This window comes from Drosophila novamexicana, unplaced genomic scaffold (genome assembly GCF_003285875.2).
Source record: "Drosophila novamexicana strain 15010-1031.04,08,12 unplaced genomic scaffold, DnovRS2.1 tig00000739-arrow-arrow-pilon, whole genome shotgun sequence".
Classification (NCBI taxonomy): domain Eukaryota; kingdom Metazoa; phylum Arthropoda; class Insecta; order Diptera; family Drosophilidae; genus Drosophila; species Drosophila novamexicana.
In genome coordinates, this window is record NW_020824819.1 from 1,046,433 (window position 1) to 1,071,217 (window position 24,785).

Below are 24,785 nucleotides of genomic sequence, written 5' to 3' on the forward strand. Positions count from 1 at the left end.
ACCAACGGAAGAAGAGCACAAAGGAACACTTAACGCAGTTCTCGGCTGGATCTGCGGTCTCTCAGGCAGTTTTGGGACTCCTTGGCTGGGCTCGGAGGGGTGTGTCATCATCATCTTGCGCTGCAGAACTTTATGACTTGTGCTCACCTTTTATGCTCACCATTAAACGCTATTAGCGAGCATTTAAGGATCACTTTCTGCTGTTGTGTATTCCGCTTTTGTTTTTTGGGTAGGTCACCGAGAGGTTAGGGCCGAGGGCGGCGAGCAGGGTGTCTAAATGCGCTGCTAATCTAATAAGCCGCAAACACGCAAACAAGTTCACGTGGGAAAATTGGAGCAATAACAAATTAATGGAGAAATACACAACTGAAGCATTCAGAAGAAATGTGCGTGGGTTGCGTTGGGCAGGCCGATTGGGCGATTGGCCGATTGGGATTGCTGCCAGGAAGGACTGGGTGTGTGTGGGAAGAGCTGAAGGAATATTGAAAGAACCACCAGACAGCGTGTTCGTTATTTATGGACTACATGGGCAGGCGGGCATTCTCGCAATTGGACATGGGAAGAGCTTACAGAACAAGGAAGCAACAGCGAACGCCCACGCCGAGCTGCAGTCGGAATATCATCAATTTGCGCACTTTATGTGACATAAACCAGGTGTCAGGTTGGGGGCTATAAAAGCCTGGAGCTGCATCCCCAGCCTCCACAGTCGTGTTTCCACAGCGCGCAGAGAATGTGGAAACTGTTTGGATTGCTGCTGCTCCTTGGCAGTGGCATTTGCAGCGAACTGGCCAAGGCACTGGATGAGGATGAGGACGTGCCCATCGGCAGCGATAAGGAGCTTTCGGATCTGGTCATCACCACAGCATTGGGCAAAATCCGTGGCACCATATTGCCTTCACAGGCAGGTCGCAATTTTTATGCGTTCCGGGGCATACCCTATGCCAAGGCGCCCGTGGACAATCTACGCTTCAAGCCGCCGGAGCCGGTAGAGCAATGGTTCGACATATTCGATGCCACCTTCGACGGACCCAAGTGCCCGCAGCCGGGTCTATTCAGTGACGATGTGAGCGAGGATTGCCTCAGACTAAACATCTACTCACGCGACCTGCCCACTGAGTCGCGCCCGAACCCCAAGAAGCCCGTCATTGTGTTCATACATCCTGGTGGCTTCTACTCGCTGTCTGGCCAGAGCAAGAACTTTGCGGGTCCCCAGTATTTCATGGATCGTAACCTGGTGCTGGTCACCTTTAACTATCGCCTGGGCACACTGGGATTCCTGGCCACAGGCACGCAGCAGGCGCCGGGCAATATGGGTCTCAAGGACCAGGTGCAGATGCTGCGCTGGTTAAAGCTGCATATTTCACGCTTTGGCGGTGATCCAAACGCGATTACACTGCTGGGCTATGGAGCTGGTGCCATGGCCATAACGCTGCACATGGTGTCGCCCATGTCGCAGGGCCTGTTCCATCGCGCCATTGTGATGAGTGGCGCCGCAACGGGCCAGTGGTCGCTGCCGGAGCATCAAATGGACGTGGCCAAAAAGCAGGCCGCACTGCTACAGTGCGACACAGAGGACACGGACGAAATGCTGAACTGCCTGCGTGGGGTGAGCTTCAAACATGAAAACAGTTGGGCAACATTTAAAGGTCTTCTACACAGAAACACTATTTGGAATATGCAAATACCCTGCCACGCATGTTTGACTTTGGACGCAACAATCCGCTGATATTGTGGAAGCCCGTGGTGGAGCCGGACTTTGGACAGGAGCGTTTTCTCATTGAGGATCCCGTGCGCAGCTATCAGAACGGCGACTTTATGAAGATACCCATCATAACGGGCATGACCAAGGATGAGTTTGTGGGCCCAGCTATATGTGAGTGGCAGGCAGAGATGTGATTCTCTTGCATCCTAATTGATTCACTTTGAACTCTTAGCCATTCTGCAGAGTCCCACCTTGCTCGGCGCCTTTAATGACAACTTTGAGGCTCTGGCACCTATCTGCTTCCTGTACAATGCCAGCAGTCCACGTGCCCAGAACATAAGTCAGGAATTGCGACAACATTATTTTGGCCATTTGCCGCTCGAGGCGAATAGCTCGCTCCAGTCTCTGGCCACACTCTACTCGGATGCACTGACGGGCTTTGGCGTACACCGCTTCGTGCATCTGGCTGCGCGTTCCACCAAGGTCTACTACTATCGCTTTGCCTATCAGGGTGGACGCAGCCACATACATTATCCGGAGGATGCGCCCTACGGCATAGTGCATCACGATGATCTAATGTATTTATTTGTGGAGCCATCGATCAGTCGCATGTTTACGGAGGACGACGATGAGTTTCGCATGGTCGACATCATGACACGCATGTTCTCGGCCTTTGCGTACAAGGGGTTCGTACGGTAGATATTAGAAGTGAAGCCTTCATTGAAAAGGACATACTTTCACAGGGATCCCAATAAGCCCAGCGACGAGAAGCTGCGCAACATTCGCTGGCGCCCCTTCAGCTTTAAGAAGCGCTACTATCTGGACATTGGCGACGAGCTCATCTTGCAGGAGGGCCTCAATGCTGCACGCTATGAGATCTGGAAGCGCCTGTTTCCCCTCAACTGGCGACGTCAGACCAAGGAGCGCTGACTCAGTCAGTACATCTAAAAGGACAACACAGCTGTACCCAACTGCACGATTATTCCCTATCTTTATTTCTATAAAATGCATGCAATTTGGCATTCAAAATGTTGCGTTTTTTAATTCACTGCAATTGTCTGCCCCTCAGATGTTGCTTGTTTTTCAGTTGCCAAGTGATAAACCAATTGGCATAATTTTCAGTTCCAATTTGATGTGTCGCTCCCCCAATGTTGTTTATGTATTTTGTTTTTTATTTTTATTTTGGTAGGTATGCGTGTCATCACTGTGTGGGTGCATATATTAAGTCAGTCCGAGTCGATAGCATTGGTACGTGTCGTGCATTATGGCCTGCCACTGATCGCGTGCCACAGCATGCACTGAGAGAAATAATTGAGCATTTAGTACATTTGAGGGTTTCATTAAAGTGGTGAAATTACAATTACGAGAAGTGAGTGAGAGCTTATGATATATGTTATTTAAAATTACTATATTTTAATTAAGTGACAGATAACAAATATTTTATTGTCAGAGAATCTCACTTTTAAACTTTCTTGCTCAGTTCTTAAACTGTCATCAAAATATTGAAAGGATTTAATTTTCAAATGTAAACAATTAAAATACCCTTATATCGTTGGAATTCGTGAAAATATCTTCCCTTCAGCAGTTCTTTTATTTAATTTATTTATATTATGTTAATAGCATTGATCATATTCATATTATCATGGCATTTACATTAATATCATAACGTCAATATGCTGACCTTCAAGTTCTGAAATGACAACATAGTTTTCGCTAAGTGTAGCCTCTCATCGAATGCCACACACACTCATACACACACCGAAACTCTGCCATTTCTGGCAGCTCACAGATGTTACGAAAGCCATTGTTGCTTTTCTGGGCCACTCGCAACCTATTTTCATTTTTATTGCTCTTATCGGAGTTTGGTTACGCTTGACAGCATGACAATTTCGAAAGCGAGCTGCCGGCTCATCATCGCCCCATATCGTATTGGACCTGGTAGAGTATCCTGCACGCTGCTCGACTCATTAGCATATGGAACACATGACGCTGAACATCCGAATGCCAATTGGCAATTGTCGGCGAGTCGATTCAATTCGAGAATTCCACCACGCTATGAGTCACGCCATGGCATCATCATCGCTGAGAGGTCCTGTGAGGGTGTTGGGACGGTCCAACCAGTTGGACTACGGTTAATATATTAATTTATGCAAATTGCCAGGGAGTGCGGTTTGCCTGGACTATATCTGCGGCAATAGATCTGTGTACCGGGGTTGCACATTTTGATCGTTTCCACTTTAGTTTTAATTGTTTGGCTTGTCAGCACAGCACATATGCTACTCATGTCTGTCTGCCTTTCCGCCCAGGAGCACGTTTCAACAAATTGTTAGACGCCTCGTGAAGTATAGCCAAGGCGAAGCAAACAAACAGGCAAACCAGACAAACCAACAAACAGAAAGCTCTTGTCGTATTGAATTGGCATTCCAATTTCCAGCGAAATATTTCGAGCCTGGGGAAGATTTCGATTTCCGCGAAATCCAGCGCAAATAAAGTTGTGAGTGCCTCCAGTCGCCAACGGAGGCATATCAGATGTTGCCGCTGGGCCAAATGCCTGCTGTGTCCAACTCGACGCATGCGCACGAGTTGGCTTGAAGCGCAGTTTTTATTGACTGATGGAAATCGCTCAAACACTAGCGAAATTTCACAGCGCCTTTGGCCACAAAATGTAATTAGATTTCTGGGCAACTGGCACCGAAATGTCTGGTCGAGACCGTTTGAGCCAAGCCAAGCGCAGACCCGAAGCGAACCGCAAGCAACTTCCTTCTGTGGTTTCTGACGACGACGCGTGCTTGGAACTCCTGCTGTCAACATCAATGCGCAGGAATCTTTTGGTCTTACAATGAAGTTGTCTGCGCAATTGACGTTCGATAAGGCGCAACTTCAACTAAGCTCGAAGCTTGCAAAAACAAAGGAGTCTCTTACATAGAAAAATTTGCAGAAACATCACAAAACTCATAAATAACACAGGCAGCAACAACAGCAACTGCAACAACAACAACAGCTACAACAACAACTACAACTGCTTTGAACTAGGTGCCAACTGTTTGCCAGAAAGTGTCCACCAGGCTGTCTCGCAGCTCAGCTCTTGGCCTGTCTGAGCTGGAGCTCTTTGGCTTTTTGGTATCTTGCGCCGAGGATAATGTGCATTGCATTTCACAATTTATGACTCACTCGGCCGCTCTATGTGGCAGCCAGAGCTGAACCCTGGCTTGCAGCTCTAGCAACTATGCCAGCTATTTATTGGGTTAAGCTCAGCAGATGGTCATTGGATTGGCTTGCATACATATTTTCAGTTGTTGTGGGTGTGGGAAATGCGCCATGTACAGATATTTGGGTGAAATATTGTCAGTGTGTGTGTGTGTGTGTTTGGGCGTAAGTGGGTTAAATCTAGTTACCAAAAATCAAGATACGCTAAGGTTTAAACTTTGAAAGAGAATTGAAAGCGAGTTGTACAAAAGTATGCATATAACAGAGAAACCCAGGTTAACTATAGTTTTGCTTTTCGTTAGACAAATTTCATAGTCAAATTTGATCATAGTCATAGTATGTATTGAAAGTCACTTTAGGCTTCCCCCAAAAAATATTTGACCTGCACTTGCCATCGATCCTTGTGTATTAGCTTCCACCCGAAACTTCGTGCATTCAACTTTTGACCTGCGTTTATCCGTTCATCCGAGAAAATTAGATTTAGCGAAAAGTGTGAAACACGTATCAGATGTTATATTTTATTGTTACGGCTTACTGTTCGAGTCAATATCTGACCTAAAAAGCTGATAATAATTACTTTGATCATTTAAATTAAATGCAGTTTAATATTATTACTTACTTTACTTACTTTACTTCATTATACACAAAGGCCAAAATGGAAGCTATATTGTGAGTGACATTAATGATATCAGCCTTCTGACACAATAATTCAAGCGAGCGAGACGAGAATTCCAGGCTTCACTTACCTGTAACAAACATTCTAGTTACCGGCTACAGGGTATCTCGTATTCGGACAGTCTTCAGTATAGCACATTTACTTGTTGCTTATTTGGCTTAAAGCCAGAGTGACCCACACCTAAATATAGGTCTAGTTAGTCAACCTTCTGGTAAGCGCAACCACAGTCCCCTAATCTGCCTTATCCACCAGCCCACATGCCAAATAATGGGAAAGTTACATACTTTCAAAATAAATACAAAACAACAAAATATGTACAACTTTATGCTTATCAACGTTACGCTCGTGCCAGACTGGCATATTATCCAAATTCATGGCGCATGGCATGCATCTAGGGCGAGCGGCTGAGGGGGTTGGGAATTGAATTGGAAAATGACTTTCGTCTAATTAGCATAGAGAAGGAAATTGCGTGCGGCGCGTGGGCGCTAACTGAAAGTCGGTAGTCGATGAAAACACGTTGATAAGCTCGCGAGAAAACCATTAACGACCCAACGCCAAACTGGACGCTCATCATTTTTAATAACTGACGCGATCCTGCGGCGTTGCATATATTGAAAAATATGTGAAGTATCATCAGCCAGCGCGGCAGCTTTCTGAGTGTCGCGTGCCGATCGCAAGCTGAGCTGGAAACTCATCTCATGCTGTGGGCTGTCTGACGTTGATCTGTCAGGCTGGTGCCTGCTGTTCCCCGACCCTAAGCGGCACATCCCATTGTACTGTGCGACGGGCGTTAGGCCTATCTGAGCATCCTTTGCGCAGGACAAACAACAAACATTTTGTCTGTTGTCATCGCGGCATCGTATTTCAATAATAGTCTCAGCCCATCCGTGTTTACTTACAGCTTTCAACTCAACTGATGATGGATCATGTTCCACGGTGACGCTTATTGACTAACTGACAGTGGGTCGAACCACTCGGCTCAGAGGGGTGCGTTTTTCATCAGTTTAGTATGCTATAATAAGGTATGGTGCTTATAAGTTTGCTGGCGTGGAAAGTGAAGAGATAGTTATTACATTTTCATAATAACTTTCGGTTAGGTAGGAGGAGAAAACTATTATGAAAATGTGATAAATTCAAATCATCTCACTATAAAATATACTATACTATACTATACAACTATCCCATTTATAAGAGGGCTGGCCGACTAGAAGATTCCCTTAAATTTGGTGACTCAGCTGTTAAAAAAATCGGCGATCGGAAACAAACTCTTATTGTAGTGAGCTATTAAAGTTAAGAATATATATGGGGTCGTTAACGATTTCTTCAGCCTGTTATATACATTTATACAAAGCCATTATCCCATTTTAAGTTCAGGGTAAGAAAAGGTTTCCAGAGAGTTATAAAAAAATATATAAAATTAAGTATGATCTAATCGGTGGTACTTGACTAGGAGATATCCCAAACTTCTGTCATATCATAATATATACACAAAATCATATTGCTGAGCAGCTTACGCCGCGGCAATTTCTTCCGTTTATATGATAAGTTCAGGGCATATATGTATATGGCATACAAAATGTGTAAAAATCTGAAATAAAAGGGTTCCTTTAAATGAGTTTTTTTTTTCAATGTTGTGATATGATATATAATTTTCGGAGATTTTTCCTTCTGCCTTTTGCCGACATGTAGACGAAAACAGTAAACTCTTTTCACCCGTTCCCAGGGTATAACAATGTAGTATAGTATGTATACACATATGGACGTGTAATAAACATATGTTTGTACTGATATGCTTTTTAAATACTTATAAAGCAGGCCGAGAACTGACCGACCGTTTGCCGACCTTGAATTCAATTCTGTTGATAAAGAGTATTTTTCTATAGGGCTTTGATTTGTGATTTCATTGCGTCTGACTCAACGCATATCGAACCATGCCGGAATCAAAAAATTTATGTTCCAGGGACTATAAGTAGATTTCATTAGCTTAATAATCGTAGGCAATATAAGTTACCTGAGACACTGTATCTCCTGGATAGCCCTCGCATTCCTGAGCCCGCGAGTTATTTGTTTTAGTGAGTGGGGCTAAGGGGACTCTAATGAGCATGTCAAAAATTCTACTGGTGGTCAATCATATCGAGCATGTCATGACGGGCGCAGCGGCTGACAAATCGTTCTGATATGTGAAAGTTGCACTCTGCAAGTTTGATTTATGTTAGGAACCACGAAAACCAATTGATAAAACGTTAACTGTCATCGGTTTAGTGGTCTTTTAACTAATTGCTCAATAAGGCGCCCAGGCTCGGCTGTGGCCAAATTACCTGGTACCTGTCCGCAGCTGTACCATTAGGAAGTCCCATTAGAACAAGTGCAGCATCATAAGGTGAGCTTGCGGGGCATGCAACGACGGCTGGCCCCAAAGCATTTCTCAGGCTGCCCCTGCGACGACTATTAATCAAAAAGTGTAGCATCCAAGAGCACAAAATACAATTTCATTAATTGTAGCAAAACATACAAAAGCATAGAAGGAAAAACCACACCCGCATGCCTATATAGAGAGTTTCCCACGAAAGCGCTGACCACGGTGGCAGCTACGGCAGCAGCTCACGATAGTTAGATATACATACGAACATATATTGACCAAGGCCCTTGACCGAACTGGCGCTACATTAGCAAAACTCGCGCTGGCGACCAATTGGAGTTCACTCAGGTGGGTGCCCCTGCCGCCGCAGAGCATTAGCTAGTTCAGGCACGTAGCTGAGGTGAAAAATCCATGAAGAGTTACCGAGTTCGAGTTCGAGTATCGCGGCTGCAGTTCACGTGAAGACAGCTGCCGATTCCACGGCAGCAACATAAGCCCTCATATTGCAACTCTGCTCAACAGCAGCAGCAACAACAACAACAACAACAACAGCAATAGCAGCAACAGCAGCAGCAACGTCAACGTCAACCACGTAATCAACTTACAACACATCGGCCTGGTCTATCTACCAGTCAGCCAGTCCGTCCGTCCATTCGTCCGTCTGTCTATCCATGCGACGGCGCTGCCAACATCCCTTTTGTGCCCGGGCGGGGGAAAATTGCAACACTTTAGAGAGAGAAAACGGCAACGGGGCCGGGACCGGGCACGGACGCAGGCAACCCCCGGAACTTGAGACCAGAACGGAACCAGAACCAGAAGCATATTGAGGGTGCTCGCTCTAATGTTTGGTTTCATTAGTCCTAAGCGACAAATCAAACAGTTTGTGGCAGTTGATTTTTTTTTTTTGGATTTGTAATTTTTGCCAGGCCGTTGTTTACACTCATTAGTTGGGCTCTACGGATTGTCACACCCTCTCTCTGACAACTAGCATACGTTAGAGAGTACTTCTTGGGATTGGGTTGGGTTGGGTTGAGGGTGAGCGGGTGCTCGGTTGCTCGGTTGCTGTGGGGTGTTGCTGCCATTTCCACTATTCAAAGCACATTAATAATCACATTTGGCAACAACAACAGCAACAACAACAACGAGAACAGCAGCAACATTGACAGGAGTCGCTTTTGAAAAACTGCACACAAATATTTGCACAGTTTTGAGGCGGAGAAGAGTGCAAACGATTTCGATCGGACGCGGGGGGCACTTAACACGCCTGTAATTATTGGGCTATTTGGACGAGTTTTGTGGTGCCGTCGATGATTGCGCTTTTTATGGGTTTCCTCATGGGTGCGGAGATTATCAGCTAAACAGTTTTGAGTGGGTGCAAAACCCACTAAATTGGTTACATCGTCATTTTTGATTGATTTACATTGAACTATTGTGTATTTCAATTATCTTAGCTAAATAACTTTGAATTCGGCACTCTCTAATTTTAAATTAGCCCCCCAAACTCACTTATCTCGATCGGACTTGAATTTATTTCACACGTCAAATACTTGGAACTGCAGCTTATCAGCATCTAAAACTTTGATGGCAATGAAATGAGTTAACGTAGTGCTTCAGCCTTAAAAATATTAGCCGATAAGATCGACTTTGGTTTATTGTTTATAGTTTAAACCATTTTTACGTATTTACGTGATGTTATAATAGATTATAGTATATGCATATGTATAGACGTTTGTGTGCTTGTATGTAAGTAAATATGTATGCCTGAAAATTTTGAATATTTTGAAAACAATGCCTGTAAAAGCTTTGGTATATTTTTTTGCTGTGATTATATGAGTGAGTTTATATGTAACATATATTGCTACGCTCTCTCGTTTGCTTCAAATGAAAAACAAATTATTTTGAAATAACACACTTCTATGCGATTCTCATAAATTAAAGTTGTGTCGCAATCTAATAAACTTTATTTGAGTATGTTTGTATCTATATATGTACGTTTTAAGTCTTGGGACTGTATGAAGTCCATGATCACAATTAATTGCAGAATGTGTCTTTATCTGAAACCCTAAAAATGCGCCTTCCCCATTTAATATACCTGCCAGAATGTAACGCTTAGTCAATCCAGTTACCATAAATATCGCTGTGATTTAGGGCCCAATATTAAACACATAGCGAGGGTGGTCCATGTTGTTCTCATCACCATAAGCATTAACGCCATTATTAACAAGAACCCAAACAACAACAAACAACGTGCATAATTATGATTGGGTCCCGGGTTCCCCAAAATCACAATCGTGTTGTTGTTCCCGTCGCCTTTGTTGTTGTTCTTGTTGTTGCTGTCTGTCGCCGGGCCTGGCTTCAAACAAAAGCGACGCTATCAGAGCGAGCGAACAACAAAAGACACTCAAACGGCGACCACACACAACCTACACACACACACGCACACACACAGTCACATATCTATACTCTCCACACACACACAGAGCTGTTGTGGAGTAGCCAGCGATGCGGCCTGTGACAGACATCGAGACAATGGCGAAAGAAATGGAGCGAGTTTTTGGGGGGGCAGACGCACATATGACTGTGAGTGTGTGTGTGTGTGCGACTGTGTGTAGTTGTATTTGCTTATCGAAGAATCAAATTGTTTATCGGGCCCAACTAAAAAGTGGAAAAAAAACAAAACAGGCGAAACAATTAATTTTAAAGCCGTTTGATGTGAACACTTTCACCACAGCCCGGGCAGAAGAAAGGGCAAAAGCAGTTGCCGGAGTGTCCTTTTGCCCGTTGTGCCTTGTGCGTTGGGTAAATTGCTTTTGATGTTTGTTGTCATTGTTTTTGTTGTTTTTGTTGCTATTGTGTGCTGTTGTTTGACTTGAGTACCCCGAGTCTGGGAGCCGCAGCAAGTGCCGCGCGCAGGATAACCATTAATCAAGGCAGTTTACATTTGTATAAATATTTAATTAAGAGACGCGTTTTTGTAGTATCCTATGTAAGCTGTCAATTCTCAGATTATCTATCAAGGCCTGGGCGCCAGCAATACAGATTAATTATTTTATTTATTTATTTTTCACAAATCTACTTCTGAAATATTCAAGCGTTTCTTCTGGGTGGCGCTAGCAAACTCAACAATTTCCAACGCTTAAGGATTTACAATTTTAGATTTGTTATGGACACATCTTAATTATGTTTTATTTAAAGGCTTTAAGTGGTGTCCAACAAAAAGCTATATTCGTAAGAAAATACAAAAAATGTATCAAAATAATTATCAACCATGCGATTCATTTTTTTATTTGAGACTCTTTATGTTATTTGAGACTCAAGTCGTAAAAAGCAAGAAACAATGACAAGTTATTTATAAAAGCTTCCCGGGCTTAACCGTGCCTATGAAATTCAGTAACATGTAAAGCTTATTTTATAAATAATGCAATAATATTTAAATATCTTCGCCTATAATTCTGTGGAAAAAGCTTCTCATTGCTTAATCCAAAGTGCCTTTCCACGAATATCAATCGATTGATTCAAAAGGTGGCGGCTGCAAACAACCCCCCAAAAAAAAAGGTTAAATAAAATAAAACACCAAAAACGGCGTTCGGAATTCACTTAAAATGCCAAACAAATATATTGTTTAACAAATTTTAAGCACGCTGCGCCGGCTGTCAGGGGCTCAGCCTTCCCAGAAAACCAACAATGCCGCTGAGCATGTGCAGAGGCTCTCCACTCTCAATTTGTATTGTCATTAGCGATTATGGGCCAGGTCCTGGGACTGGGGCGTAATTCGATATGTTGACAAAACGCGTAAACAGCCAGACAGACACGGAGATACGGAGATGCGGAGCTATAGACACACATAATTCGATCGCTGACAAGCCTATAAAGCATTTCGAACGGCGCTACTTCAAAATGTTTACTCCTTTTGCTGGTCCTGGTGTCCATTGTGTACTCCAAAAATACGTAATCAAAACCGCAGCCGCGTCCTGGGCACGATGAGCCACCAAAAAATAAATAAAAGAGCAAGCAGCCAAACGATCAAGGACCAGGTTTTCATCTGAAATACATATGTATGAATGTATGTGGCGCAGGCGTAACGAAAGTGAAATCGAGACACAGTCCTAGCCGGCAGCTGGAACACCTTCGCATCATCATCATCATCATCGTCATTCTCCTCCTCATCAGCAGCAGCCCGTCTCTGTTGTTAGACGGCACAAAGAACCAGTCGAAAGTCAAAAGGGGCACGCGCTCTCGACGCTCTTCATCCCCGGACCGAGGCGAGCCGGGCCGGGCCGGGCCTAGACCCGAGTTGCAGACATTGTGACTGATCGGCGCGGGACCCGTGTAGTCTAGACAAGCCGCAGACACAAGTTTAATAGACTTATTGTAATTGAGTCACAAAAGCCACTCTCGAATATCGAATCACAACTCTTTCACATTCACATTTTCATTTTCCAGCTGCTCAATTGGAAAAGGTGTTGGCGACGGACTCAATCAAAATTTTCGGGTCGCATTATGATTCTTCTGCTGAACGCAACTTTACGTGTGACTCGTCACTTTAAAAATTGTCGGAAATTGTCGGAAAATTTAATTAAAATTTTCGCAAATATTTTGCTTGTTTCTTTTCACTTCGTTCATTGTCAGCTCTTATTTTATGTTCTGTCCTGTCATGTCATGCATTTTGTCAAGTTGACTTGCCCACCTTTTTGTGGCCTTTGTCCCAAAAGAGAATACGGCACAATGCGTATAGTTAAATGTTTGCTCATGCCCCCAACACGCACACACACCCACACATACACTGGGCAATATATTTTCCGTGTGCATGTGTGTGGTTGCCGGGCTGGCTAACAAGTTAATTTTCCATATTTTCTTTGGTAAAACTTTGCCCGAACTCTACATCAAAGTCATTATGTGGTTGTCTTTGTGATGGTTTGCTTCGGTTGTCCTTGGTCCCCCATAAGTAAGACAAAGGCAGCAAATGGGCAAAATCTTAAAGCTATCAACATGGACACTCTATAGCTCGACGGTTGAAGTTTATCTTACCCTTTGTCTCCTTTTATTGTAAAAAAAACTTAATTTTTTATTGTAGTTTGATAGCCGTCCAAAGATTAAAAAGATCTTTAATTTAACAATAACCAACCTTGATGAACTTGTTCCCAAAAGTTGTTAATTGTATGCTAAAAGTATTAAATTTTCCAAAATAGATTGTACAAAAATCGTTTCTCTTCAAATGCGATTCATTCTATTCTGGGAAATGAATAAAGAGATAAAATATTTTTATTGCGTGCATTCTATGTGACTGCCTTTATAACGAATTTTGCGTCTTAACCTCTCGAATTTTTAAACTTAACAAAGTACCTTTTCCTACGCAGGATACATTAAGCCCCAGCTTCAACAGTCCCTGGAATAGGGTCATAGAGGCCACCTTCTGTGTTTACCAATTATTACCCATTTAAATAATGTGGCTAAAATAAGAATTTATTAATATATTGACAGCACATATAAGTAGCTAGAAGACAATTTATCGGTATAAAAAGTTATATTGAATTAAACATATCGTTAAGTACAAAGTTTCCAATTCAAAATGCGCTGTTTTTCCATAAATTCCATAGAGTTTCCTTATGTTTTGAAATTAACTCTCTGATGGTTTGCTGACAATTTGTGGACGATTATTTATATGAACTCCCAATCAAGATAATACGAGAACGCCCATCACAACAACCCCTTGCCAAAATATTTGCACCCTCTCCATAAACGACTGGATGGCTGGATAATCCTTTTGCAACCACTCACATGTCTGAGATTTTCACGCAAGAGCAAGCCCCTTAAATGCTGCCAATCTGAAATGTCAATAGCAGTGCCATCCGCGACAGCGGAAAGAGGGTGGTGGGGCGGGGGAGCCTGTTGGTTGGAGGCGGGAGTCAAGGGTGTGGCAACGATTGCATGTGCGAACCTGTCAATTCCAAAAATTATCGCACAATTACAGCTCCAAAAAGGTCAAAAGGCGTCTCTCCCTGCAGCAAGAACCGTTTAAAGACAAATTAATGTATATTTAAGCTGCTTTGGAGACTAATTGCCCAAAGGCGCTGGCCAAAACAAGCTCCACAATCAGACTCGCACGCACACACACACACACACAAACACACACACACACAGTTCTTCACAAGCACTGAAAATCTCACGCCTTTGCTGATTAATTAATCAAAGTAAATAGCTGAAGCGAGTAAGCGACGTCATTAGCGTAATCTAAACGGCCTATTGATAAGCTTTTTCCACACCTAATGGCTACATTAATTTACAGAGCAGTCCGGAGAGGACCACACCGACGGCGACGACGACGACAGAAACGAGCTGGAGTTGGCATTGGGCAGCACCATTGGCATGTGTGTCGGGAAAAAGCTGATCCCAGACGTCATAGCGGTCAACGAAGGCGGGTGGACCCAACCTGGTATCATTGTTGTTGTAGAGCAGCAGCATCTGAGTATCACTGCAGGGGGGCCAGAATTGGCTAGAGATGGACATAGGCTGCCTGTAAAAATCATACATGGTTACATCAGCAGGGATCACCAACTACACAATCATTTGCCTTACCCCGTCGTGGCAAAGTGGGTAATCCAACCGGTTAGGCGCTCCATCATGAAGATATCCTTGTGGTCCTGGCTCATGAGCGAGCCATACCACAGGCCAGGCATCACGTACTGCCAGTCGTCCGCATGACCCACACCTTTGGGCAGTCCCTCTGCGGTCAGGGGCGCCGAAAGACTCCTTTTGCCTATGTAGTCCATGCGTGTGTAGTAGACTTCGGTGTACTCGCGTGCCAGCTCCACCAGACGGTAAACGCCATGTCCTATGATGCCATCGGAGAAGATTTGCCCGAGATGCTCGATATTTGAGGCGTTCAGCTCGTTGGTATCAAAGCCCAGATAGAAGTTCTTGATGCGCCTGGACTTTTTTGCATCGTATTCGTATAGAAACAGTTCCGGCGCATATTCATTGAAGTTCGTAATGATATCGTGCAACAGAAGATCATTCTCAAGTTTCCCTGGAAATTGAGCAAAGTTAGTTGAGACAGCTTGGACTTCATCAGTCTTGAGCCCCATGCTCACCCAGCGTGGTATAGTCCATCTCGTTGCTGGTGAAGCTGACCAGCAGGGGCACCCGGTTGAACCTGCCTCTGCCTATCAAAGCGCTGGGGTGCTGGGGCATAAAGTAGCCATCGATTTCGTAGTTCCACTTCATGTTCACGAATTTGTACTGTTCCCAATCACTGCAGACTTCCACAATGCGCTGCCAGGTGACATTGCGCAGGCACTCGGTCAGGTCAAAAGAATCGTACATGGGGCAGGCCAGCTGTCGAGCCAAGAGACGCGTCCAGAACTTATTGTGTATGCTAAAGTGATTCGTTGCGGAGCCGCTCATGAGTATGGCTCCATGGAATAGTCCGGTGGACAAGGGCGAGGCCAAATGCAGACTCACAGCCATGGCGCCTGCACTTAAGCCCAAAAGGGTTACCCTTTTGGGATTGCCGCCAAACCTGGATATATGAGACTGTACCCACTCCAACGCCATTACCTGATCCAGATAGGCATTGTTACTGCCGGACAGAAAGCCCAGGGCGCCCAGCCGATAATTGAAGGCTACCATAACCACATCGTGCTCCAGCAGATACTGTGGACCAGCCTCGTACTGGCTGTGACCACTGCCCATCACATTGGCACCACCGTGTATATAAACAATCACTGGCAGACTGGCAGTTAGATTTTTGGTAAAGACATTCAGCTTGAGGCAATCCTCGCTCATAAATAATGTAATGCCCGTCTGCGGACAGATCAGTGAGTCGGATGTGGCGTTGAATATCGCAGGTCCCCAGGCCAGGGCGGGTCTGGGTGGCAGAAAACGTAGGTCACCCACAGGTGGCTGAGCGTAGGGCACTCCTCGAAACGCATAGATCGTCTTGTTACTAAAGCTGCTCATAAAAGTGCCTTGAATGAGACCTAATGAGGTGCTCACCAGAGGATCGCCATCACGTGGCTCTTCGGCAAGGCAGAAGCCTGGCAGCAGCACCACCACCAACAGCACCACCAGCCGATTTAATAAGCAAGCCATATATTCCTTTCCCTTGCACAATTTCTAAATTCTATGTGAATATTTTTGATCGACTTTTGTTATTTTGCAATGCGTCCACCCGTTTTTTCCTTAGGGTTATGCGCCGCACCCGCATGGAAGATGTTTCAGCACAAAAACGAGCCACTGACTGAAACTGAATTTGTAGAGTTCACACGGTCCGTTCGTTATCATCAAGTAGCAGTTGATAAGTTTATTATTGACATTTGATTAGCATTTGTATGATTAAAAGTCGTGTTGGTGGACACTCCATAAATAATTTCTGTCATGTATAAAAATAACTAAACAAAAGTTAAAACCTATGCAGTAGGCCGTGTGTATAGCTAATGTTTAATAAAATTTCATAGTTTGTGTGTCTACTGCGATCTACTAGAAAGAAGAGGAAACAGAAAACGCTGTTTGGCTCCCAACTTCGAATTGTCAAGTGTATACAAACACAAATTGCAATTAAAAAGACCTGATCTTTCTTATACAAATAACAGGATACATGTGGGAAACATATATATCCGTTACTAGATTAAAAGAATGAAAATCTTAGCTTTTTATTTAAATAGATGAAGGCAGATTTTGTATTTTTCCCTTAAAAACACAAAAAGTGAACATACATCGCAATGTCCACATTTTGTGTGCTTGTAATTCGCAAGCGGTTTAAGCGCCGGTCTAGTTAAGCCTGACAGTTGTTCGACCAGATTGCTTTTAAAAGTGTCTCTGATTTACTTGAACAGTTTTTGGTTATTTTCTAATATTATATAATTTTTAGAGCAGCCACACCCATCGTTGTTTCTAAATCTGCCAGGCTTGGCACTCTCTAGACTTCATAATGACCTTGGTAGCTAAATTCATTCGCAAGCAAATCCATTTCAATTGAAACTTATTGCTTCATTGAAGTATTGGACTGGATTGAGTTTCGCAGCCGTTAGAGACAGAGCGCCCTTTCCCTGGCACCACCGATGCTGCTGATCCTACGCCCGCAGATTTTTTTTAGAATTTCGTAGGTTATTCTCATGCATTTGGCAGCGGCAGCTCGCTGAGATTTAAATGATTTCCTTATTAATGTACATCCCTCTTGTAATATTCAATTAAAACTACCCACGACGCAGTCGTCGTAGTCGTGTCTATAGCTTCTCATTGATTGATATAAGCCGAGTGGTAATTACTCGGGGCCCTGACACTTTTCAGCTCAGGCTGCACTTTGATTTGCCCGGGCAAAAGCAGAAATTATGGCGGTGCTGCTGTGTGAAAAGCTGACAATGACCTTTGTTAAATAAATTAAATTAATTATAGCTTCTGCAATTGCGGCAGTCGCCAACTACACGATCGGAATGAGGAAACAAAGCGATGGCCAAGTTGGAAAAACTTACAAATAAATTTATGAAGAATAAAACGACCCTACTTGAAGAAGATCAATACGACAAGTTGTGTTCGTGTACAACGACAATAGGAACTCTTAAATATAAATTAGAAATATTGAAATAAGTAAAGCTGATGAATCAAATTGGTTTCCTGCTTATAGAAATTAACAAAAATAACAAAATTCAGATTTAAAACTACATTTTTAAGTACGTCAATTGCCTTATAAAGTTTTGATAAAGATAGAATGGCAACAATTTAGTATATCTTTTTATTCAATAATGTTAATGTACATTGTATAAAAGATATTTTAATTCTGGCACCCTATTGCAAGCATCTTTCTCTTGGTTTCTTCTGCAATCTATCTGTAGTTTTGATTATATCAGCCACGGCCTGAACATCCGGGATAATGTGGTGCATATTAAAATGAAAAACGTTGCGCGACATTTGTTCACACATCAGCGAGTAGCAACATTTTAATCAAGAAAATTGAAATAATTCATTTTACCCAAACTCTGAAAATATATCAAAAATTGCGACAATCTGCTGCTGGGCGAGAGGAGCTTAGCGCACTATTCCAGTCACTTGAGTGCCCATGTGCGCACCGCATCGCCGCAGGAGCAGCCCAAGCGGCAACCACCGTGCACCGCCGGGCCTTGCTACTCCAGTTGTTGCAAATATATGAGTGGCCTCTTGACAGACATCGTCATCATCGTCATCATCATCGTCGTCGTCGACGTTGCTGCAAGCTCAAACTGTGCCTCTTGAGTGGTTATGTGTATTGTTTGCGGCCAAGCCGCGAAATGCTGAAGCTTCCTGTGGCTTGGTGACGTCGAATCAGCAGCACAAACGCTTTGGCAGACATGCAAAAATTTCTCACGCATCGTTTGCAGATGTTACGAGAATTGAAAGTGCAATTCTAAAAGGGGTGCAGGGTGGGCGCAGCTTGGGGAATGTCCTTTTCAGGGTGGAACTGACAAAGCTGACCTTAGAGTCAGCTGGAATCCTAGGACAAACTAATTTTGCATAGCCTGAATAGCTCTGCCTCCAGTCGACTCCAGTCGCACCTTTGTTGCTCCGATTTGCACTTATGACCTTTCATAATCGCCGTGATCTTTGAGCACATGCCACGCCCTTGGTGGCCATAAAGATCGATTTCATTTATGTCATATTTGGTAATTTGTGCTGCAGCTGCTCCTTGGGCCACTACAGAATGCATGCGAATGTGAAGCCATGCAAATTTGAGCTATTTTAATAAGTCTTGTATTCTGCCATTTAAATGACATTCACGAGTTGAAAGGAAACAGTCGCAACTCTCAAGTGACCACCATGCTGGCCCCGAACAAAGCAAGATGCCTGGCCACTCCCGGCGAACGCCTCGAACGCAACTCGGAAAACAATGCTGCAATGGAAAGGAAAGGAAAGGAAAGGAAAACCCCAAGCAACAATTGCCAAACGATAAACCACTTGAGTAATCAATCAAAGCGATATGCAGCCCAGGCGAGACGTCGCGACCTCTTGTAATGAATATTTAAAGATGGAAATTATCGCAATGGTATCGTGTTGAGGACTGAAGCTGGGGCCAGGGACAGGGGTAGTTAAGCATTTTGCATAAATGATAGCGAAACAATAGACCAATATCCTTGGGCACTCGATGCCTTTGCATATGTATGCGATAATTTAAACACAAAAGTGCGGAGCTCCGAACAGCATATTGCGTCTAATCTGTACATGAATATTTCTTGTAATCAATACGAAAAACTTACCCAGCGAAAGGGACAGGAACAGGGACAGGGACAGGCATATGCAGCAGCGCCAGCGAGTTTCTTCTTTTGAAGATCGGCGAACCTTCGCTCAAGTGAGCAAACGCACAAAATGTGAAACAAATAACAAAAGCAAGCACGAGCACTCAGACCGCATTGCTTGGAGGGGTTGAGTAAGAGGCCCTGCCATTGTGATATTGTGATATTGTAATGAGCGTGACGTCTTATTTGTGCAGGACAAGAATAAGAGCCAAGAGCCGCCGAATCTCGAGCGGAGCTGAGCTTCCCTTGTGCCAGACAGTGCCAAGAATTTCACACCATTGCGCACACATTGTTGTGTAAATAGGACCTAATTTTTACTTACTCTTATTGGTTCCGTGCTCAAGTACTCCAATCAAAAGCTTTCCGCAAGGATTTGCACACCACTTGGCAGCTCGTCTGTGTCCTTGAAAACCTATAAGGATAATAGGGATTAGTAAGCTAACCAAGATTTGCTTTGAGATGCTCCCCGAGTTGTTTATTTAATCCTAAATGTAGTAGTATTATTAAATATATTTTTTATGATACAGTTGAAAACTCTGTCAAACTTGTTTAATGGAAATTCATATTGTTGTTTATCTTTGATAAATTCTCAATCCATCTATTTTATTTCGCCGAGTAGACTGAATCAAATTGCTTTGCCACATTTTTACAGAGAAATTAACCATCTATTTTTTAAGAAAGTTTCTTATTGATATTCTTATTATTTCTTTTTTATTTCTGCAGATAGCCTTACTTTATTATTTCATATTGTTTTTTTTTCAGTTTCCTTTCGGTTATTTTTTTAATATCCCATAAAAATTTCAATTTCGTCGGCTTAACAAACAACTTAATGGCCCGACATGCCAATAAACTGGCCAGTTTCAAATTTACAACTCCAATTGCCAAGTTATACAATAAGAATTAATGTGCCCAGTGCCTAACCCTCAATTGGTAGAGCTGAGCAAGAAAGAAAAGGGCTATGCGAACAGGCTGAACCCTAAAACAAAACTTTTCATCAATATGTGTGCTAGGGTCTACTCGTATTTTTGCCACTTAATTGAGATTAATTGAAGCTATGTGAACGATCTGAATAAACAGCTTTCCAGCCATTTTGTTTATGGATGCGTTTTATGTGCACAATTCTGAGCCTAACTGAACAGAAAAATATTATTAATAATTAACAGAGGGCACCCCGAAAATAGTCATAGACTCGGAAATTCCCCTGCTCAGCGACGAAATTTTATTAAATTAAATTGAGTGCGACGGAGTGCAATGGCAGACAGCAATGGCAGCTATTTCAGACGGAAGCCGAAATGTATCTGTAAGATACATGCATGCAAATCAAATATTTGTTGAGCCGAGGTTAATGCACTCAGCTCTTGCTACGGATACTTTTAGAGAGTGTTAGCCCCTGTGTCTGTGCGTGTGTGGCTCTCGCCTAGACCTTAATTGGTCTACATATGGAGCTGAGCGTCTGTCTGGCTGGGCTGTTAATAGTTTTTGGCTGCTTTGTAAGTCACAACTAGCAATTTAAGCTAATTGACATTCAAATGCAGTTGAATAAACTTGCAGAGCGAGTGAGAAACTATTTAAACATATAGTTGAACTCATTGTTCGATTATTATAGATCTCTGGCAGTCAGTCGCTGGCCCACAGGATCATTTATCATCCGAGTGTGTCCTTTTCTTGCTGGGCAGCTTTTTAAGTCGCGGCCATCATTTATAAATTGGCAGATCGAAAACGCTTGAGTAAATCCATTTAATTGCCGTCGGGCAGATCCTGGCTTTAAACTGATGCCCGTGTAATGTACCGGGCGGCACCCCGTTCAGTCCGGATGTGTTCGCACTCGTGTAAACATGCGTTTGTCATTAGACACACCGGAAATATTGACAGCATTCGACACGCGGCACACGAACACTTTATGTGGCATTTGATTTTTTAAATTTACAAAAATTTTTCAATTCAACTGCTTTTTTATTTAACTGTTAAGTCCTGCCTAACTTGCTTCTCTTATGCCTGAGTAAGCAGCGCGAGGGACCGCACAAAAAGTTGCAAATGTTCTCTCTCCGGGAGGGGGTTGTTTTTTGCCCGGCGAGGGGCGCGCGTGTGTCCTTTGTCTGTGCATCTTTGTTGTGCTGGAGTGTCCTTACCATGCCGAATTCTCGAATCTTTTTTCTGTAGTACCTGAAAATTTTACAGTTGCAGTTGTTTATTTTTTTTTTTTTTTTGTTTCCTTATAAGTTTACTAATTAGATTTTATTGCGTAGCGCGAATCGCTTTGTACCCGGCGGCAAGTGTGCCCAATTCCATTTTTTATGGTGAGAAATGTCCTTAGGCCTAAAAAACGTGTAATAACACATTTGTAGATGATTCAATATATTCTCGGAAACAGTTTGGAGCTTTAGTCTGATTTTTAAGCCAATACAAGACTGAGAGATATTATTTATTGACTGGAAGCTTATCAAACCTAAGCAGATCAAGTAAGAATAAGAGTACGCCTTCCGTGAGTTCCGCAAATTTATAAAACATTCGTTTGGAGTACATAATACAAATATTTGTATGAGCGCATTAAAATATTTGTGCATATTGCTCTTCTCGAAAATGTTGTCATATTCTTCTCATGATGTTTGGGTAATATTATTTTATGATTATGCATATAGATTGATATTATCGATCAGAAAATAAAGATTAATCCAAAGAATGGAACACACTTTAAATACATCTAAATCAGACCTAATTGCAGATGCTGATTATGAATATAGAATTTAAGTAGAAATAGTGTTATCTAAATGCGACTTTACTCTTGCAAAGTCTTTATAAATTTAACATCAGCTGTGTTGCTGGGATAATCTATTAATATTAAACAAAAAAGAAACACTTTACATTAAAAAGAATTTTTCCTTTTAGTATTTATTAAGTATTGAGTATTGCTTAAATAACAATTGCAAAATGCCCATTTCTCAAAGTTGATTACATTTTTTTTTAAATTCCCAAATTCTCTAGAACGCGCTGGTGCACGGTTTTTCCTCTTAGTCGAGATATTTCCCCAACGCCTCGGCCCAATACTGGAAGCAAATTTAGCCGCAGCTTCTGTAAGTGCCACGTGCTTAATCTCTCGCGTACTCTCTCTCTCGCTTTCTCTCTCTTTCTCTCTTTGTCTCTCTCTGTGTAGTTCTCTATGTCGAATCGCATTTCTCAGAGATCGACGGTGAGTCTAACGCATTATGATTAAGCAATGCGGGTAGCTAACTGTTGGCGATAGAGCCCTCCAAATTGTGGGAGAAATTTGTAAATGCACGTCGCCAAGCGCATGTAATTCAATGCCATAATTTCTACAAAACCAAAGCAAATAATATGCACGAGAGCAATTTCAATGAAACAAACGTAAAGAAATGCAAAAAAAAAAAACGGAAAGAAAAAATAGACAAATATGCGCGTGGGAAATTATGAAAATATTTAAAAATATTTCACACGTAATCCTTCAAAAAGAATTGTGCCCGATGAACAATGGACAATGGAGGCCCTAAGCCCATTAACCGAGATCGACAACAACACCTGACCGAGCCCGAGCGTCTGTCGATTTGTTTGGACATCGGATTAGCTGGCCAAGCTACTTAGCAGCCACTTGTCCTAACGATCAGTCCCATTTCGAATATTCTCTGTGCCGAAACATTTCAATTCTCACTGGTCTCGGGCGAGTCCGCTGCCGCAATCGTGGGCCAGCGATCTCGTCCCTGCACCGCAGGACACTCGCGGCGCTGGACGGACGCAGCAGACGCAGCGGACGCAGCGGACCCAGCGGACTCACGCAGAGTGTGAAAGGTATTATCAGTTTGACTCGATCTGGTGTGTGTTAGTTATATAGTTGTTGCCGTTTACGTTTATGTTTTGAGTTCCATTTATCAGTTTGTGGAAATGCCAGAGGAACAATGAAAAATTATGAGACTTGCTTTAAATCATTTACCATGCGCCATGATCCTAGCCCAAGCAATCAGTCCGCCTCTGGGAGGGTTGTTCTAAGTTCATCATTGGCCTTATCTGACTGCACAGATCGGATCTCTGGCTATTTCGATATTCATGTTGTCGCCGTTGCCAAATGAATGATTTCCTATATGCGGTTTTAATTGCGGCCTAAAGTGAAAAGTACAGTTAATTAGCTGCGAATTGTTGTTCGGCTGTTTGTTAGATTTAGATGCTTGTTGCTTGATAAGCCCCGAACTCATGGAAAGCATGAAAGCATTTCTATCGACAGCTAGGCAGGCAGAGAGCAGGACATGGCAGAGGGTAAAATGTACTTAATATAAATAAATGATCATGTAATCGCACAGTTACCCCGAAATAATAGCTTGCTGTAAACTGAAAATACACAAAAAGATTTCAATATTGAGAACAAACTCACATACTCACGTGAAACATTTGTATGTATATATGATTCTAACAGAAGATAGAGCATTCGGTTACACTTCTCGAGATATAGTTATTTTTATATATATTATTTGTTAAAGCTGAATTTATAAAGGTTTTATTCTACGTATGGATGTTGTGATGTTTTCGTCAAAGGCCTTAGTGACATACTAAACTAACTCTATTTAAAATATTTAGTATTTAGTATATAACTATACTGATAAAATCACAAATATATTTGTTTAAAAACTGTATAAATACATTTACATATTTGTATCCCATTAAAAGTACCCGCAGAGCGAACTAAATTGTTATATTATACACATATATGGAAGAAATGTATTGAAACCCGCTTAAACGAAATTCCACGAAAGTTATTTTTACGTAAAGGTAAAGCGCACTTGTAGAAAGCAGATTAACAAGTGTTAGGCGAGCTTCAACATTAAATTCTCTACATGAAAACATGCAAATTTAAGTCAAAAATATTCGACACTCAAAAATTATATTTGGAAATGTTTTTAGCAATCTGGCTAGAACAATGCCAGGCTATAACCGCACCAGGCTTGCTTTACATTCTTTTAGATCCCACCGCTATCTTAACATGATGCCCTTATATGCGATTCTCATAAATTGAAGTATGCTCTCTAAGTGTTCTGATTATGTATGCTATATTATATAGATGTCTATGTATTGCCCTAACAAACAAATATATTATAATTTATATGTTTTTTTTAAATATTTGTATATATACAAAATTGGCACAGGTTCTCTGCTAGTATTGTAATATAATTATATAAATATTATTTACTTTATTATATTATATTATTATAGTTAACACAACTTTCAAATTTCAAGAGCCTGCCATTGCTCACAAATCCGAGTGCCTGTAAAATACCAAAACCGCTGCAAATCCCTTTGGGTGTTACTTCCCACGACTAGCGGGGAAATTGCTGAATTTACGATGACATTTATGCGTAATTTTTGGTTACAATTTTATGGCTCTGTCACGGAAAAACCGAAAATGGAAAAAGAGTTCCGGCTAGTCGCCGCCACCCCGGGGAGAATGTCAAATAAATTTGACTGGAGTGAAAAGTCGCAATTGATGTTGGCATTGTAATCGTAATTGAAATGGAACAGTTAATTTTGAGGCATCATTAAAGGGCCACACCCACTTTTCAGCCATTCACTCCAACT

The 24,785-nt window shown here is 42.4% G+C and overlaps 2 protein-coding genes across 4 annotated transcripts; one reads left to right on the forward strand and one right to left on the reverse strand.

Annotated features, from left to right (window-relative positions):
- The first annotated feature begins 730 nt into the window (after positions 1 to 730).
- LOC115763554 (venom carboxylesterase-6) lies at positions 731 to 2,632 on the forward strand. Its single transcript, XM_030706172.1, has 4 exons — positions 731 to 1,606; positions 1,660 to 1,873; positions 1,935 to 2,388; positions 2,446 to 2,632. The coding sequence occupies exons 1-4, from the start codon at positions 731 to 733 to the stop codon at positions 2,630 to 2,632; spliced, it is 1,731 nt and encodes a 576-aa protein (XP_030562032.1).
- A 10,775-nt stretch (positions 2,633 to 13,407) lies between these two features.
- LOC115763483 (esterase E4) lies at positions 13,408 to 16,298 on the reverse strand. Of its 3 annotated transcripts, none has more exons than XR_004017913.1 (4): positions 15,036 to 16,297; positions 14,521 to 14,971; positions 13,883 to 14,458; positions 13,408 to 13,769 (listed from the first exon to the last, which is right to left on the reverse strand). XR_004017913.1 is itself a non-coding variant. In XM_030706069.1 (4 exons), exons 1-3 carry the CDS (start codon positions 16,033 to 16,035, stop codon positions 14,215 to 14,217), a joined length of 1,695 nt encoding a protein of 564 aa, XP_030561929.1. In that variant the 5' UTR covers positions 16,036 to 16,298; the 3' UTR covers positions 13,408 to 13,943; positions 14,208 to 14,214. The 3 variants fall into 3 exon arrangements, 2 of the variants coding, with proteins under 2 accessions (XP_030561929.1, XP_030561928.1); XM_030706069.1 differs by having other exon boundaries at positions 13,408 to 13,943; positions 14,208 to 14,458; positions 15,036 to 16,298; XM_030706068.1 differs by having other exon boundaries at positions 13,408 to 14,458.
- Positions 16,299 to 24,785: the final 8,487 nt, after the last annotated feature.